Source organism: Sceloporus occidentalis, unplaced genomic scaffold (genome assembly GCF_023333645.1).
Source record: "Sceloporus occidentalis isolate IW3139 unplaced genomic scaffold, rSceOcc1.0.p SCAF_4, whole genome shotgun sequence".
NCBI lineage: Eukaryota > Metazoa > Chordata > Lepidosauria > Squamata > Phrynosomatidae > Sceloporus > Sceloporus occidentalis.
The window spans coordinates 200,911,070-200,929,999 of record NW_028316984.1 but is presented as its reverse complement, the minus strand read 5'-3'; the positions used below and the strand labels follow the sequence as shown (position 1 = coordinate 200,929,999).

Sequence of the window (18,930 nt, the reverse complement as noted above, 5' to 3'; positions counted from 1 at the left end):
GAGCGTGTGAAGAGACAACCTTGAGAGGTGTGTTGCTATAGGTAAATCCGCACTCTTTCCCACCCATATTTGTCCTTCTCTTCCCATGACCTCAACCCAATTCCAGAGCTACCTTATCATTGGCTGTCTGTAGTTGCTTGTGTAATGACATCACATCCTGTTCCAGAGCTTCTTTCTCCTGCTGGGACAACCTGAGGTCTGACCGGAGCCAAGACATTTGATGATTGACATTCTGCATGGCATCTTCAAAACTCTGTATCTTAAAAAATCCCAGAAAGAAGGAAAGAGATAACTCCAATGACGATAGGGCATTTAACAGATTTCAAAACCAGAAGAAAGAAATGCAGATGATTGTAGTTTCTCCTTCCCCTCTCACTTGCCAGACTGGGAGCCATGCACCCAGACTGGATGCAGCTACTAAAGAGACATCATAAAGTGAGAAATCTAAATGGATGCAAAACTTTTGTAAAGAGAATATTCTCCACCCTCCATCATTGCCTGCTCTAGAACATGGGGTTCTTTTCCTCTCTGCAGAGTTGTAAAGTCAGTAGGAATTATCATTATTCATTCTCATTTGACATAGGAAAGTCCTACACCCTGTTCAGAAAGGTCAGAACTAAGACCATTTGCTTTTTAAGTAAAATGGAGATAAACTGTTACAGATACAGTAAAATAGGGAGACCAAAGTGACCTTCAGCTGTAGAGATGGGTTGGGGAGACTTTGGCTGTCCAGATGTTTTGGGCTACAGTTCCTCCAAATCCCTTACCATTACCCACATTGTGCAGGGTGGATGGGAACTGCAAGCCAAAATATCTGAAGGGGCTACAGATTTGAGTGTTGCTACACTAGTGCTCTTTTAACAGTGGTTCTGAGAGACCCAGCGTTCATGGCTGAACAGGGATAGAAACTTGTGCCTCATTGTTCCAAGCATATTTAGTGCTGTGCCACTCTGATCAGCCATATATTTGAGCATCATTTCTTCCCTTCCTGATATCTGCTGTAATTTTATAAAGCAACTCTCAAATATACAGCTGATGAGAAAGCTGCAGTGACAAATATTTCTGGATGGAAGAGGCCCATCTTCCGGTCCTTGCTCAGCCACCCTGGCATCCTTTAGGGTAAACAACGTCTCCCAATCTGACTTGCTCAGCCAGATTATTGTACTGGAAAAATGGGACAACCCCTGTGAGCTGCTTGGAAGAAGCGTGGGAAAAAGAAGACCCCTGTGGCCCTTTAAAGATGAATAGTTTTATTGCAGGACAAACACTCAGGGGCTGATTTCATCAGGCACACAAAAGTTTTATCTTCAGTTGGCAGATGTACAGTCCAAGAAACAGAAACAAAGCTCTTTTTGCTAGGAACGTGTGTGTGTGTCAAGAAATCACAAACACACAAAGTAGGTCTTAGAGAAGTCAAATGCATTTGTGACAAGACAATGGCAAGTACTTCTTGCTAGGAATAATACTCCATTCTCAGTGATTCCGAATTAATAACTTCATTACAGGAGATACCAATATCCTGAAGCAGGGATTCCCAGAATTTGGTCCTCCAGGTGTTCTGGACTTCAGTTCCCAGAAGCCCCAGCAAGCTTGGCCAACAGTCAGGATGTCTAGGAACTAAAGTCCAAAACTCCCGGAGGACCAAAATTTGGGAGCCATGGTGCTAGAAACCTCAAAACTGAAAGCCATCCGCACACCTTCTCTTGTGATGTTGCAATTTGGGTTTTCAGCGACTGGTTCTGGTGCTCCAGAGATGTCTTCTCCTGATTCAAGGAAGAGACTAGGTTCTCCAGGAAGGCCGCTTTAGCTAACTGCAGCAAAAGGAAAGAAGCCCCAGGCAGGGACATTATTAGCATACAGCCTGGCATTGTGGATTCTTGTCAGCAAAGCCAGCATCACAGACAACTATCACACAGCCATCTGGTGGCATGGAAGGGCCCTCACCTTCTCCACACATCTGTTCAGCTCTTCATTGAGAGCTTCCTTCTCTTTCAGTAGCTTCTCATTTTTCACTATGACATTGGAAATCTCATTTTGAAGGTCGGAGAGATCTGGGCATCTGGGTAACTATGGAAAGAAATCAGCCTTAGGTGTGCAATGCTTTACTGCTGCTGGGAAAATTCTGAATTTAAAAAAATTCTTATTATTATAATTATGATTACTATTGTTGCTATTTTTAAATCCCAACACTTTCTCAGAAATGACTACAGATAAAGTTCTGAGGTGGGCTGTTCCTTAGGAAGAGACCTCCTCTTGAATGGGCTTGCCCATATCTGTCCTTACCTGCTTTACCTTCTCCAGTTCCTCCTTGAGGAAATTGTTCTCCTGCTCCAGAGCCTGGGCTTGAACCCTGAGCTGAGACAGCTCTGTCTCCAAGGATGAGACCAACGTTGATGACTAGAAGCAAATCACAGAAAATTAAGGACTTTATATCACCAGCCTGCTGTTCCAACAGAATTGTGCTAGTTTAAGAATGGAAACATACTGGTTTGACATCATTTCTTCTCACACTTTTCCCATGATAGCACTTTGGCAATCTAGTGTTAACTGTCTTCTACACTGCTTCAGGAAGGTGCTGGTGGATGGGATCATTTCTTGCTCCCCTCCTGTGTGTACATTCACACAAGTAAATACCTCCCAAAGCTGGCAGCTGTGTGAATGTGCACACAACAGCCAGCTTCAGAAAGGTGTTGGCAGCTGCAACTGCAGAGAGGGACTGGGGAGAGGAGCAGAATCGCAACCACTCACACCACATGACTGCCTGAGAAGCAGGACTTCAGCGGAAGGGGCCTATTGCAAAGGCAGTAATAAGGAGTAGAGAAATTGAGAGCCTATTGACAAGTTTTGCATGTCAATGAAAAGAAGCATTACAGTAACCATTGGAAAGCAAATAAATTACCAGGATAGAAATGACATTGTGTGATAAGTCTGGCTGAAGAAACTTTTATCCTATTAAAATTCTGCTTTTATACCTGGTGTGATAAAGTACTAAGCTTGGGTGGAGAAGGTAAGAGAAACATATTTCAGCTTGACTCAAAGGTTCGCTAAGGAGGAGGACAAAGTAAAACAGTAGCAAAGTGGAGGGAAGTTCTTTTACCATAGTAGGGTCCCTACCCCCTATTTAGATTAGCTTGTGGCAGAGGTGAGAACAGGCATTTCACTGCTCTATCTGAACTGCATCCATTAGTGCTCACAGTACCTGGATTTTACAGTTCTCCAGTTCTTCCTTGAGCTGGGAGTTGTCTCTTCCCCATTCTTCCGGTGCACACTTGCTGACCACTTTTTCCCGTTGCCGAAACACCTTCCTCAGCTGCTGGTTAAGATCTTGGATGTCTGCCTGATGTGGGGGGTTTCTACGGCCGAGTTCAGCATTTTCCAGTTCTAGTTGATGATTCCTGGCTCTCAGTTCCGATGCCTGGTTGGAGATTAGGAGTTCAGACAAACCAAACACACTCAGACATTATTTCTTAAGAACTATTAACAGTGTTCAGAAAACTTATATTAGAAGCATACTGCAATTAAGGAGTAACTGCAAAACTCACAGGTGGGCAATAAATGCCCCAGATTTGTGTTGCCAAAAACTAACCTTTCTGGGTTGAAGCAATTCTGGTGCTGTGTCCCATGACCATTTGCCTGTTTGCCTTGGACTCTGCTTGGATTCCTGACTACTCTTCTGGACTACCCTTTGGACTGCCTGCCTGGACTGTACACTGAACTGTGGATGACTTGGACTGGACTGCCTCTCAGCTGACATCTTTGTGAGTTCTGATTCTCTCCCTGTAACTCCATGGGACGCTGTGCTTTTGGGGTGAGAGTCTGGTTTGCTTCCCATACAGCTGTGTATGCCTCCATAATTGCTTACTGAGCATGTGCAAAACAGAGAAAAGGGGAAAGCAGACACTAGATACTTCCAGCAAGTTAAAATCTCCTAGATCTGTAAATAGAAATCATAAAAAAGTGGAGGCTGGTAGGGGAAAAAAAACCCATCCCTGGATACATTTCTGAAGAAGCTCTCCCATGGCCTCCTGGCTAAAAATATTTTAGTCTACTTAGGAAAGGCTTACCTTATCTAGATGTTGTATTTTATGTATGCATGTTAGTTTTGATGAAAAATTTTGGTGAAATATGCTCTTCTTTTCTATGGTATAGGAATCTGTTCCTATTCTTTCCATGTTATTTCTGCCTCAGGTACCAAATTTTCTATTAAATAAGTAATTTCTAAAGATGCATCTATTTTGTTAACTGAGGCACGCATATCAGCACACATTTAAATTGAATTTAAGTGGAATAAGCTGCACCAGAGTGTGGTGGAATCTCCTTCTTTGGAGGTTTTTATACAGAGGCTGGATGGCTATTTCTCCAGACAGCTTGGATTGTGCATTCCTGCATGTTTGGACTGGATGGCCCTTGAGGTATTTTCCAGCCCTATGGTTCTATGAAATACACATTGTGAAACACATTTTCTCAGAACACTAATTCTAAAATGTGTTTTCATGTGATAAGAGCAAGCTGAGAAGTGTCTCTGAACAATCATCAAATGCAACAGCTGGCTGATAACCAAATTTGAAGTCCTATGCACAGATCACCTTGGTGCAGATTTGAAGTCCTAAAACACTACTATGCGCACATCTACCTCCAGAGCTGCTTTCACACTCCCATGTGAGATTTAGAGTCTCCTAATAAACATCTAAGGGAAAACCTCACCTCGAATGAAGGTGACTCACCTGCTTTTTAAAGTTTTCAGCCATCTTCTGTACTGCCACTTTCTCTTTCTGTACCGTCCCAATTTTATGCCTAAAAGATGCACAACAGACAAAACTGTTACATCCTTTGAGGTATTTCTTTATTTATTACACTGCTTCTCTTTAAAAACGACCAAGTTAGTGCATGTACCAATTCTAATAAAAGTTCAGTATCTATGAATTTTGTTATCTGCTGGAGTTTAGTTCTAGGACCTCGAATGGGTACCAAAATTCATAGATACTCAATACAATGTATTGTATCGTATTACATTACAATGTACTTAATACAATGGTGTATTAAAATGGTGTCCCTTATGTAAAATGGCAAAATCAAGGTTTGCTATTGGGAGTGTGTATATATATATATATATATATATATATATATATAAAATTTATTTTATTTATTACGATCAACTGATCAAACATCAATCAACAAACATCACAATAAATCATCAAATTGTAAAAGTAGGTAATGGTTAAGATTTCACTTATAAAATTATATTAAAAAGAAAAAAATAGAAGTTTATAATCATTATAAATGTATGAAATTATTATAAAATTTTAACAGACTAAAAATATTATGAAATTTTAAGAAACTATCTTATGCCGACAGACCATTGCCGCTGCACAAAAACTGGCCACCCCTGTTGTTATGGCTGGGCACTGGTCTGCCAACAAATAAGATACTTAAAATTCATCAGTTCTTCCAGGAAAACAACTAAGAACTGGGTGAATAAAAATATGGCTAGAAAGGACAACACAACAATATGTAATATTTTCAAGCCGTGGATGCTTAAATCTGTGGATATAGAGGGCTGAACTGTAATCAAAATAAATAAGTAACAGAACAAAAACAAGCACCTTCCTTTTTATAAAGAATGAAAAGGCCAAGTATAGGAAGGTGTATCTTGCAAAACTTGTCAATAGGCTCTCAACCTTTGGCAACCCAAGGTCCAAATTAAATTTCAGAACAGTTTTTTTTTTTTGGGGGGGGCACAATCAGGTGGTTGATGGCGCCAGAGGCAAAAACTGAGATGAAACATACCAGCATGTTTTAGCTTAAAACCCTTACTGCCTCAGCAAAGGCATTTCAACAGAGGCTACCGAAAGGTGATGCCATGGGAAAGGTAGGCATGGTCAACTAGGGAACATCCAGATGGCCAGGCAGAGAGCCCAACAAACTTGATGGATTTTGTCATGACGGGCAGTTTTCCCAATATGTACAACTCATCAAAACAAATTTGTCCAAGGCAAAAGCGATGGCTTTGTTTCTACAGGAATTAGTTAAGAGTCCAGTTCTTATCACCACACAGTCACTCTGCAAGCGTTTAGAGTAGAGATGGAAAATAATATGGGTGGCATTGAGATTCTTGCTAAAATTATCCTTTTTTGGTACTTCTTACTGTGAGACACAAGCCCAAAATATGTACAAAATCATACAGCACTTAAAAAAATACAAATGGCTAAGATTGTATGTATACAGCTGGGAAACATCCACAATAACACTTCAGTCAGGAGGTAAATGCGTATGAAAATGTGTGCACTACAAAACAAATAAGTGCATACATTATCGCAAATGCATATGTATTTTAATGCAGGCAGGGAAAAAAAGGGAAAAAAGAAATCTCGCAACTTGACAAAAACAAAGGAACAGAGAGAAATGCACATGAAACTTGGTGACACACAACAAAAATGGAGTTTTTCCCATCCCTAGTTTAGAGAGACTTACCAGAGCTCTTCTTGGGACCCATTAAGCTCCCTCAGTCGTAGGTTGGAAACGCTCCCTTTCTCATTTAACAAAGCAATTTCATTCTTCAAAGCAGCATTTTCTTCTCTGAGATGCTCAGCTTCACATCTGGGTTGCAAAACACAAGCCTTTTAGATACTCAAGTACTGATGAGATTCCTCCAGCTTGGTTTTGTGAGTCAACACATTACTTAGGATTTGGGCCCAACATTCTTCCAGCCTGGAGAGAGCCCATTTCTATCAAGCTGTCATCTTACCTAACAAGAACACTAAGCCTCTTCCATTAAAAATTTGTGCACTGCAGAAAGTTCTGGGCCATTTTTGTAGGACATTAATTCCAATATTGGCAGCTCTTGGGACAAGCCTATTAGACTGCTGTAGATCTAGAGAAGATCTTGGAGCAATTATTATTATTCTTGGATTATAACTGCCTGTGGCCATGCTAGTTCAGGGCTGTAGTCTAAAACAGTTAATTTTTCCAAACTTTAACCCACTAAACAAATCTTGCCAAGAAAACCCTGCAATATGTACACCTCAGGGTCATCATTATTTGAAGAGTATAATTCGAAGATGACTGGAAGGCACACAGCAACAACAATCAACAGCATGCCCTGTGACATATTCAACACTCCCTGCATTGCAAGGAAAATTGCAGAAGGGTATTTTTCAGCAAAACTACCTGTTGGCAAGAGAGGGCCCCAATAAGGACCCTATCGCATGGGGTAAAAAGCCATCTTACCTTTCCCAAGCTGAATTCTAATTTGGGCTGCATCTTGGTCCGATCATATGTAAATCACCACTGAATCTGCTGCCTGAATACAGCCTGGTCAAAGCCATGCCCAGCTGGCCCATTTTCAAAACTGAAGCTTGCAAATCTAAAAAATGGCTGCCGAAGTGTTTCCAAGGACCAGAACTGTATCTGGACGGCAGTTTTGGTGGCAATTTACATATGATAGGCCTCAGCTGCCTCCTGAATTAGAATTTAATTTGGGGAAAGTAAGCTGGCTTTTTTACCCCATGCGATAGGGTCCTAAGACACCATCATCATTCAGGATTTGCTCAGAAAAAAATACTGAGAAAGTCATGAACTGACCATTCAGTATGCAAAGGGAAATGATAGCACCTATGAGAGAAAGAAAGAAGTTGGTAGCATAAACTTTCGTACTTTACTTTCTCAGATGCATCTACTTCTTCAGTTGCATCTCAGCAAGTAGACTTAAGTCTACGAAAGCTTATTTATTTCCAGGATTTATATCCTGCCTTGTATATCTGTATGTATATGCTAACAACTTCTTTCTTTCTCTCATTTAGTCTCAAAGCTGCTACAAGATCCCTTTGCATACTGATTCAGACCCACAAGCCTGGGTCTTTATACATTCATCAGTCGATCAGAATGAAATGCTTAAGATCTCACTAAACAAATTATACAGAAACTAAATTCTGCTCTCCTGCAAATTCAAATTATACACATTAAAGTCAGAGAAAACAAGGTTGTGACAGAAAAGTGGCACAGTGGTAGACAAAGTACAGAGTGGCATCAAGCTAAGCTTCACATCAGTCAGGCTTTCGCAGTCGATGACAGACAACCCAAACCATCAACCACATTGTGTCAGCACTGTGAGACTCACCCACCCACCCACCAAAAAATTCCAGCCAGCCAGTATGGTTTATAGTTATTGCTTCTTGTTAGAATGCCAGAAGGCTTTGGTCCTCTAAGTAAGGTTAATCTACTTGTTAATACAAGAAGAGTGAAGAAGTAACAGTAGTAGTGGTTACAAGGTGGCCCAGTGAGGCTGTAGGTAGTTAGTGTTCAGAAAAGCAAAGTGGCAAAATATTAGGCCGCGGCAGGATCCCGCATTACCTCATGAGCTCAAGCTTCTGCTGCTGCTGTGCACATGTGCTCTGCAAGCCATGAAGTGCTGCATTCAAGTCCACCCTCTCCTGAGCATGAGTGCCCTTCTGCTTCAGCAGGGCAGCTATCTTCTCTCTCAGCTTCCTGTTGAGCTCGTGAAGCCCCTTCTTCTCTGCCTCCACCTCCTTGGCGGCGCTCTCACAGCGGCTGTGCCGCCCACCCTTCAAAGCTTTCAGGTTTGCCACAAATTCCTCCAGCTTCCCCAGCCTGCTCTGCAAGCCTAGGTTGGCGCTCTGCAACTCAGCATTGTCCAACACCAGCTGGTCACGAATCTCTTCCAGTTTCCTGATATCCTCCAACAGCTGTACTTTTCCCTCTTTCAGCATGAGGCTTTCTTGGCCAGCTTCATCCAGTCGGCACTGCAAGCTGATGAGTTTTGGCAAGTATCCCTCCAGTTTATTGTTCCGTTCAAATAGCTTGATCATCTCTGCTTTCAGGACTCGGTTTTCCATTTTGAGTTCTTCTGACAGTGCGAGAGCTTTGGGCTGCAATCTGGAACTGGCCTTCTTCTCATCGTTCACATCCCAAAGCTCATGCACCAAGTATTTCAGCTCTCCCTTCTCCATTCTCATTGCTTCTCTGTGGTCCATCTCAAGCTGCAGAGATCCAGCACTAATCTCCTCTGTGTTTAAATCAGCCTCCAGGGTTTCAACAAAGAGCCCCTTGCTTCTCCCTGTACAGTCTGTGGGCAATATTGCAACATCAGCCGTCTCCCAAGGGAATAGTATTTCATTGTCATCTCTTCCACAGGGCAAAGCATTAGGCTGGGGAATGGTTTTCAGGATTTCATCCAGCTCCTTTTGGACCTGGGAAGCCATGTCTTGTCGATCATGAGCTGCTCGGTCACATTCAGCCTCCAGGAGGCTGATCCGCTCTTGAAGGAGAGCCTGCTGAGCTCTGAGGGCTTGATTCTCTGCCCTCATTTCTTCATAGGTCTTCTCCAAGACAAGTGAAGCCTCCATGCTTTCTTCAAGCGTGGTCCCTTCAGTTTCCAACACAGAGCATGCACTCTCATCTGGCTTTTTAATTCCAGCATCTGCTTTTACTTGGTTGTCGTCTTCATCTGCTGTATGTATGAGTTGAGAGTCAACCAATGAGTCTGGAACCAGAGGTGTGAAACCAGAAGACTGGGTTAGCTCTCTTGCTGGCTCTTTCAACAACTTACCCATCAGGGGCAGTGCTTCGACGTCACCTTCTTCTGATAGCGCTTGGAACTCTTCCTGGTTTGAGAGAAGATCTACCACTTCTCTGGGCTCTTGAGATTTGTCAAGGCCTGGAGAATCACCTCCCAGTGTTCCTCCTTCTTTATTCAAAAAGCTTAAATCGCCTTGCAGTTTGGAGAGGTGTTGCAATTCTTGCTGGAGTTCTTCAACTCTGCTTTCAAGTGTTGATATTTCTGATCTCAGTTTTTCTTGTTCCGCTGTTGCTTTTCTGAGCGCCTCTTGCTTCAATTGCTCTGAAGCCACCAGCCTGGAACTCAGTTCTTTTTTCTCACGGGCAAACTCAGTCTCCAGCTTTCCAATTTTTTGGAGAGCTCGCTTCCGATCTCCCTCAACTATAGACATTTGTTCTTCTCTTTTCTTCAGCTCCTGCTCATGGCTGGTTTCAGTTTGCAAGAGTCTCTCACGTAGTTCATCTTCTTGCTTCTTCACGTCCTGCAGCTCTTTCTGAAGCTGCTCCTTTTCCAAAAGAAATGAGTTGACATACTCTTTGAAATTTTTCTCCAGAAGATTCTTCTCTTGAGCAAGTGCTGAAGCAACAGACCTCTCTTTCTCCAGCATTTCTTTCCATCTCTCTTGAGCCTCAGCCCCATCTTGGACAATTTCATCTTTTTCAAATTCCCACTGGGATTTCTCCTCACATTGCAGTTCGGAAAGCTCCTGCATCTCTTGCTGGTAGCGTTCCTCGAGTCCTTTAATGGCTTCCCCATACTTGCTAGCAAGTCCCTGTCGGTCAATGGCAAACTGTTCCTCTTTCAAAGATATTCTTCTGTTAAATTCACTTTCCATTTTTGCCCTAAATGTGGTCAACATAACATATTACTTAAATCTCTACTAGAAGCCAGGGATGCAACTATTATTCAGTCTCCTTGCAGCCAGTTACCCTTTCCACCCAAGCATCTCCAAAGGGTTGGGAGGCTTCCTCAGACAATGGAGAGGAAGTAAGTTTCATGAGCAGCAGGGAGTCCTTCCATTTGTGGAAGAAGACACAGATTCTAAGAAATAGGATTTACTGAAGAGGATGTATGTTCCAGTTAGATATTTTGAGGCCTCAGCCACCCTTAAGAGAACTATTTTTAAGCTGTCTTGTGGGAAAAGGAATAATAGTCCACCAGCAGTACTGGCTGCTGATTTCTATGTCAGTGGCCCAGTGAATATGCTCCAGATTTTAGCCTGAACTTTAAGGCAGTTAGCCAAGGTCCTAAACCCTATTCCCCCAAAGAAGGTTGAAGGGAATGGACAGCAATGTTACATTCAGACTAAATGCCAGAGTGGATTTGCCAATGGAGGCTACCAGGTGCCACCGCCCAACAGGCTAACTTTGTGTTGTCCTAACCGGCAACCTCTTACCTTTGCTCTTGGAGCTCCTGCTGATGCTTTCCGACAAGGTCTCTCTGCATCTCTTCTTTCTCCTGGGTGTGCTGATCCAGCAGCTGCTGCAGTTGTTCCTGGAAACCATTTTCTAGCTCTGTCTTCTCCTTCTGGACAGCCTCGGCTAAGCCTCTCATCTTCTCTTCCAGCCAGACTCTAGCCTGGACCAGCTCTTCTTTCTCATGGCTAAAGCTCTCCTGGGCTTCTTCCAGCCGGGCCTGGAGCTCCGTCTTGTACTGGAGTGCTGAATGCTCCTTGCGGTCAGCCTCCTCCTCCAAGCACACCTGCAAATTGCTCTGCTGCATGCTCTGCTGGGATTCTGCCTCGTGATGGACTCTTGCTAACTCTCCCTGGAGCTCACTGACCTGGGCCTGCAAGTGTTCCACTTGCTGCTCCAGGCTTTGCCTCTCTTCACTGAACTTCTGCTGGAGGGTCTTGTTCTCCTTGTCACATAGGGCCTTGGCCTCCTCAACCTGCTTCTTGCAACGGTGCATCTGGGATAGAGCCAGAGAGAAAGGAATGGTATTATTTGCTAGCTATCACTTCTGCAAAGGCTGTGGCAGACCAAGGGTGGGTAGGGAAGAGGAAGGCATGGAGAACTCATGCAAACAATTATTGGCTGGGATAAGCAAAGAGCAGCCTGTGGGTTACTATAGTCTTGATACTATAGTCCATCACCATTAAAAAAGTAAGTGGAAACATATGTTTGTAAATGTAAGATGAATAATCTTAAAATTTACGATTATCTTCTTTTATCAACATAACCATGATTCATTTTTAAAGTCTCTTACTCTTATTTGTGTAAAGTGTGGTAAAGAGAAGTAGAATGAACTGGACTGTTGGACTAAAAAGATTAAAACTTAACGGAGTAAAGTAAAGAAAAACGAAATTTGACGTCTCAAAATTAACGACAAATTAGAAGGAAATAGAATTTAATTTTTTTAGTTATTTAATAATATTGTAATTCAGTAATGCTAATTTAAGAATTAATATAGACAATTAAATTAATAGCATATGGAAACAGAAATGAATTAGAAGAATTACTGATTTTAGGACATGCAAGAACAGAACTTTTGTTTTTATTATTGTTAAAGGAAACAGATATACTTGTATGAGTTATAGATAATGTATACTGTTGGAATAATGTATACTATAATAATAATAATAATAATAATAATAATAATAATAATATGAAGAATAAGAAAGTAAAAAACAAAACACAAACAAAAACAAAAAGCCTCTGGTGGGGGTAGTGCCATTTGTCATTTTTATGTGATTTTTAGGTTTGTTTAATGCAAACAAAGAGGAAATAGTTGTATAGTTGCTTCCAATTCATTAAAAGAAAGGTTCTTTGTGGCCTAAAATAAGCCTAGGAAAACTGCATAAAAAAAGGTAAACTGCATCTCCTCGGGGGATTCTGGGGGCTGCCAACTGCCATTACTGGGAATCCTCCAAAAGGAGATTCAGTCCATTCTAGTAAGGTGTACTCCAGAACAACTGGTTGCCTGGACAAGGAAAAAGCAGAGATAGCTGATCTCTATAGAGATGCATGTGCTGAGCAAGTGTGTTGACAGCTTTTGACACAGACAAGCCACATGTGGGTTTCTAGGCAAAACTGGGAGCAATGTACCGTGTTTTCAAGCTCCTGCTGTAAGTTGCAGAGGTCTCGGTGGTGCTGATCTTTCATCTGCTCGATCACCATTTCGGCTTCTATGCTCATGTTCAGTAGGTTGCAATCCTCAGAGGCAGGCTCTAGAATTCAAGTCAGCAAAGAAATACACATCTTTGTATTTTGTAGCTTTATTTTTGTTGTTTTAATGTGTTTAGTGAGCCAGAGTGGTGTAGTGGTTTCAGTGTGGTTTCTCTCTGGAGACCAAGGTTCAGTTCCTAGCTCGGCCTTGAAACCCTCTGGCTGACCTTGGACAAGTCACACTTTCTCAGCCTCAGGGAAACCTGGCAATGGCAAACCTCCTCTGAACAAATCTTGCCAAGAAAAACCTGTGATAGGTTTGCCTTAGGGTCACTGTAAGTCAGAATGACTTGAAGGCATACAACAACAAAGAACGTGATCAGTATTCTTAAATGGTTTAATATGTACTGATTTTAAGTGTTTTTATCTTTTAAGTTGCATTTTAATCTTTAAGCTGGAAACAGCTGGAAATCTCACAACAACAATAACAAAAAATGTGTTCTGAGCTGGCTTCTTTTACTGTTTCTGCCCTAATGTGGAAGCCACTTTGCCTTCCACATTCCACCCTAATCCTGCTATACTTTAGCAGGATGCCCCCTCCACCAACCCTATATCATATCTTCTCCCTTTCTCTCCAAATCAAAGGGCTGCTAAACCAAGCCTTAACCCTCATCCCTCATAAAAAGCACCCCAGGCTTCATTTACCTTGACCGCACTCAACTCCACCATCGCCCAGCTCCTCGTAGAGGGAGTTTTTCAGGGAAGGCCGGACAACTCTGCCTTGAGCTTGATATTCCTCTAACTGGGACTGAAGTTCGTCAATTTGATCTTGGAGTTCCTGGATAAGGTGCAAACAACAGCTTCAGGACCAGTCCAACGTAACAAGTAGCCAAACATAGCCACTTCCCCTCCTTCTGCACATGGGCAAAAACCTTTCGGTCAAGTAGGCTTTTAAGGAGTAATTGCTTGCAGAGAGAAACTGTAGCATCTTGGACAATGTGTGAAAGAAGTTGTAACATAAGGTTTCATAGACTCACTCTACTTATGAAGTGTACATAAGCTTTCGTAGATTTGGTCTATTTACGTCTTTCACACAGCTAGTCTCAAAGGTGCTACACGATCCCTTTGTATGCTGATATTCCAGATTATCACAGCTATGTGTCTGAATTCTGCTTACAGAGAGATTTCTAATGGGGTGGGTGGGTACTCTAGTTTTAATTTTTGTATGTATTTAAATGATTTCATATTGCTTAATTTATGATCTTAATATGACGATCTTTTAATTGTTTTAATTTTATTGCTATGTTTTAGCTAATATTGTTTTGTTGTTTGTGAGCCGCCTTGGAGGAAAAGATAATATAAACACAATAAACAAGCATCAATATTTGTTATAAGGGGAGGCAGCAGCAGCAAAGCAGGCAAGTGGAAAGAGGAACTCTTAAATCACTCCATAACACAGTAAACTGGGTGGGATAAACTGGGCCATGCAGACAATCTAGGGTAATGAAACCTCTCAAGATGGTCTAAAACCAGTGGTGGAGATCCAAATCTAATGCATCAGCAGGGTCAAATGTTGAGGACCAGTAATCTAACCTGAATGGTTCTCAATCTTCAGTCTTCCAGAAATTTCAGACTTCTAATTCCACATTCTTTTTCCTCTGATGGGTCTATCTACCTTCTTTCATCTGATCATCTTAACCCCCTCACCTCCTTTCTTCTGATCACTTTCCCCACTTATTGGCAGGGGAAGGAGAGAAGATGGAGAGGGTAGTCTGATCTACCCCTTCACCGCTGATCTCATGGCTGAACATAAAACATGGCGATACAGACCAGTCTTGCCAGAACCAAGCAGCCCCACACCAATGTCACTATGGAGCAGAAGCCACCCTCCAGATATCTGTTGCTATTTTTGCTTAAATCTGGAGTAAATTGCCACTTTCCCCACTCTGGATTTCAGCACCTCAAAGGCCCAGATTCAGGACAAATAATCCTGTACATTGTGTGGACAGCTCGCTGTGAAAATGAAAGGAGACAGTTTTATTTGGCCCTCTGTCACCTTATGTGAAAAGCAGATTAAAAATGCTATTCATTAGTAATGGTGATCCATTGGGTGGCAAGCTGCATGCATTCATGTAGGCCTTCTTGAAACCCCATGAACCCCTTATTCCAGCATCCGTACCCCCAAAGGTTGGGGGGAAATAATGGCTATGCCTACACCTACATCTATTTTTCCTTTTAAACAATGCAAGGGCCCCCTCTGCACTTTGTCTCATCCTCATCTCCAAACTAAAAAATCTGAAAGTGGATTTTGGGCCACTTGGTTTTGGTTTGGGGCTGGGGGTAACCCAGGGTGACTTCCAGAATTCTGGCACTTGGCAACCTCTGCTTTAAATAACCATCTGCTTCAAATAATATGTGGCACTGAATTTTGGAGTATTTGCTGCAAGTATTATTTTCATCTGAGACAGATTGCTGCATTCATTTTATGGAGTATCAAAAAGAGAAAATATTTCATTTAAAAGCTATGCTGCAAAGCAAAGTTTGGGCTGTAGCCTCTCAAGCAGTGTTTGGCTAAGCAATCCCTTTGTTTTCATATAGCATTTAATGGCAATTTTCAGCTGTATTAACCTGTTTCAGTATAAAAAGAGGGATAGAAAGAATCCTCTGGTACCTTTATTTCAGCATAACCTTCTATTAGCTCCAGCCCACTTTTTCAGATGCATGGATCCAGGTAGCTAAAGAAGTGGATGGGAATCTAGGATAAGCCTATGTTGAAATAAATGGGCTCAAAATGACTGAACTCAGCCTATCATACTTTGGACATATCACGAAATGACATGACTCCTTGGAGAAAGTGACTGCACTGGAAAAAGCAGAAGGCAATAGGAAAAGAGGATGGCCATATTATGGGTGGGCTAATTTTCCTGAGTTTGCAAGTCCCAAGCAGAGAAAGTCTCTCATTCATAGGATCACCATAGGTGGAAGCTGATTTGATGGCAAACAACAATTAAGCCTTAAAGGAGCTAAAAGTCTCCTGCTTTCTTTTTATAGCAGTCTGTGGTTACCTTGTGAACAGTCCTGCAAAGGCAGGCCTGAATCACTGTTCCAGTGTCACAGTTAATGGGGTGCCTTTATGGGAGATGGGGAATTAAGGCTAAGGGGTTAGTGGGTTAAGACGGAAAGCAGGGTCTTGTGGATCAAGGCAAATAGCCTAAGGCAGTGGCTCCCAACCTTTGGTCCTCCAGATGATTTGGACCTCAGCTCCCATAATTCCTGACTTTTGGCCAAGTTGGCTGGAGCTTCTGGGAACTGAAGTATAAAAAACCAGAGGACCAAAAGTTGGGAACCACTGACCCAAGGCAACCCAACTTGCAAGTCCCTCAAGCCAATCAACAGCACTTACCCTGCACTGTCGCTCGTATTTGTTCTTCATCTGCATCAATCGCTCCTCTTGCAGGAAGAACTCTGCACTGCCAGGGTCAAGATCACCAAACTAGAGCCAAAGGATACACAACATCATGCTTCTCCTCCAGGTTAAGACTCTTCCTCCTCAATATGGGAGACACCATTTACATTGCACCCTGGTTTACCAGGGTTTGATTCCTGGCTCAGCCATGAAGTCCACTGGGTGATCTGGTCCAGGTCATACTCTCTCAACCTCAGGGGAAGGCAATGGCAAACCCCCTCTGAGCAAATATTGCCAAAAAACCCCATAACAGGGTCACCTTAGGGTTGGAAAAAGTCAGAAATGACTTATCATCATCAAGCTTTATTTATAAAGCGCTTGAAGTCACACAACAACAACAACTCGAATCCCCCACTTGTTAACTTCAGAAAGAAATCTGGTGGAAGGATTACTGGACAGCTGATCAAACAGACCCACCTTAGGAGAAGCCAACAGAGCTTTTAAAAAGCCCCCCTTTTGGACTACAGCTCCCAGAATGCCCCCCAGCAAATATCATACTAGGCTCATCTTAAATGGGCTCACAATTTGGCTCGTTCATTGTTGTAAAGCATGGGAGGGGCAACTTTGGAGGGTAGGGGACTGCAGTGCCCTGATATAGTCACCCTTGCAAAAATAATAATTCTTTTTTCCTCCTCCAGTGCCCTCGAACCGGCATTTTTACCATACTTTTGGGCCTTTCTAGCCCAATAATCTTCTATCACTAATCTTCCACCACTTTAGGTCCAGGGGAAGCGGAAGTCATTTTCTTGTTCATTTACTGCTTTAAAAGAATGCCTCTTCTGGGCCTAAATTGGATCAAGTTTGTCCCAAAACATGGTGGAAATTCCCACCCCCAAAGAATGTATTTTGGAACAAAACATTTTTGGGAGGATAGAGTTTTTTTGGGGGGAAATTGCAGGGCCACAAAAATGGCCCCGGGGGTTGCACTTTGTCCACTCCTATTGTAAAGTAGCAAAGGCCACTTGCCTTCTCTGCCAGGACATTTTCCCAATTCTTTTGCAGTTTGCTCATCATGCTTTCATACTTTGCTGCCTTCTCTCCTGTCTCCAGGAGTTCCTTCTCCAAGCGACTGTTTTCCTAGAAAAGAAACAGAGTTTCTAGACATCAGGGCAACTCAGAAATAACTAAAAATTGACTGATTTTTCTCTCATCTTGGAAATGCAGTCAATTCTATTTTGGGAATAAACAAATATAGGATATAGACAAACGCATTTGTTATACTATTTCAAAAAAGGGGTTTTGAAGGAAGGAGGACAAAACCCTCTACAGTTTTGAGAACATAGGACATAAGTAAAGCATATGAAGGATAGGGAAGACAAACAGGAGCATCATCCCTAAGCACTTCATTCAATTCTGCAGCAGTTGCTCACCTCTTAAAAATCAATCTCCACATTTGCTCATATAAGTATTGATTTATGAATCACTTTGAAAAATTAAGGGGATGTTATTTTTCATTTACTGACAGGCCCTGGGAGGAACACTATACAGGTTGAGCATTGCTAATCTGAAAATCTAAAATCCAAAGTGCTTCAAAATCTAAAACATTTTTCAGGGATGGCTGAGATAGTGACATCTTTGCTTTCTGATGGTCCCATGGACACACAATTGGTTTCATGCACAAAATTATTCAACATACTGTATAAAATTATCTTCAGGCTATCTGTATAAAGTGTACATGAAACATAAATGAATTTCATGTTAAGACTTGGGTCGCATCTCCAAAAAAATTTCATTATGTATATTCAAATATTCCAAAATCTGAAAATAATGCAAAATCCAAAATACTTCCCATCCCAATCATTTCAGATAAGGGATACTTAACCAGTAGTTACTTAATCTGGAACTGTTGTGCAACTGGGCCTTCTTCAAACACCTGATTAAATTTGTCTGAAACCTAATTAACTCTCTACCATGTGAATGGAGAAAAAATGGACAGGGACAATAGGAAAAAATAGACTGGTAGAAATGGGAAAGTTTCCTCTTTTATGCTTCAATGGCCCTCTTCAGACGGGCCTTTGCGGCGCCCCGTCACGTGCTAGGGGTTGGCCGAGGGTGCACCACCCATAATGGCCTCAGCCCTAGCACGTGATGGGAGCGTCAAAATGGCAGCGCCCTGTACACAGGGGCGCCGTCATTTTGACGCGACCGACGCTTAGCGTCCACACTTCCCAGCGTCATTGTGACACCGCAAGTGCACCATTGGCACACTCCAGTGTCACAAACGGGACGCAAGAACCCATTTTTAAAGGGTTCTTTTTGCTTCACGAGGGAGCCACGCAGTTTGTCCACTGCGGCTCCGTCGCGCAACAAAACAAGGTGCAGATAGACTGCCCTTTTTGGGCGGTCTGTATCGTGCCTATCATTCTTTTCTTCATCATCTATTCCGTCAGTCACTGCAGAATTAATGCAGTTTGACACTTCTTTAACTGTCATTGCTCAATGCTATGTATTTCTGGGATTTGTAGTTTTGTGAGCTTTTTCATTGTTTCTTTTGGAGTGCTCTGGTGCCAAAACAAACTACAAACCCCAGAATTCCATAGCACTGAGTCATGGCAGTTAAAGCAGTGTCAAACTGCATTATTTCTGCAGTGCAGGTGCGTCCTAGGACTCTGGAGACCACATTTTGAATCCCTGCTCAGCTATCAAAACCCATATTCCAGGAAAGTGCAACCTCATGCCCCAATTTTGTGCCCTATATCCTGTTAATTCCTCCAAGGCCTCCATTTTTTTTCTAGGAAATAATCAGTTAAAATACCCAAATCTCCACCAAAACATTGCAGTGA

General features: G+C 42.3%; 1 protein-coding gene across 6 annotated transcripts in view; it reads right to left on the bottom strand.

The window, feature by feature from the left end:
* The window catches only part of NIN (ninein), a 159,136-nt gene that overhangs the window by 28,762 nt on the left and 111,444 nt on the right, over nucleotides 1-18,930 (bottom strand). For 4 of the 6 annotated variants that reach the window (XM_089522912.1, XM_089522914.1, XM_089522915.1 and 1 more), the window contains exons 13-25: nucleotides 17,114-17,224; nucleotides 16,085-16,174; nucleotides 13,387-13,519; nucleotides 12,622-12,743; nucleotides 10,971-11,485; nucleotides 8,350-10,416; nucleotides 6,472-6,597; nucleotides 4,725-4,794; nucleotides 3,200-3,415; nucleotides 2,284-2,397; nucleotides 1,945-2,067; nucleotides 1,698-1,811; nucleotides 113-259 (exon numbers count right to left, since the gene is read on the bottom strand). In XM_089522912.1, the coding sequence (XP_089379038.1) occupies nucleotides 113-259; nucleotides 1,698-1,811; nucleotides 1,945-2,067; nucleotides 2,284-2,397; nucleotides 3,200-3,415; nucleotides 4,725-4,794; nucleotides 6,472-6,597; nucleotides 8,350-10,416; nucleotides 10,971-11,485; nucleotides 12,622-12,743; nucleotides 13,387-13,519; nucleotides 16,085-16,174; nucleotides 17,114-17,224 (3,948 nt within the window). The remainder of the gene's footprint in view (nucleotides 1-112; nucleotides 260-1,697; nucleotides 1,812-1,944; nucleotides 2,068-2,283; nucleotides 2,398-3,199; nucleotides 3,416-4,724; nucleotides 4,795-6,471; nucleotides 6,598-8,349; nucleotides 10,417-10,970; nucleotides 11,486-12,621; nucleotides 12,744-13,386; nucleotides 13,520-16,084; nucleotides 16,175-17,113; nucleotides 17,225-18,930) is intronic. The other 2 variants (XM_089522913.1, XM_089522917.1) reach the window with 2 other exon arrangements.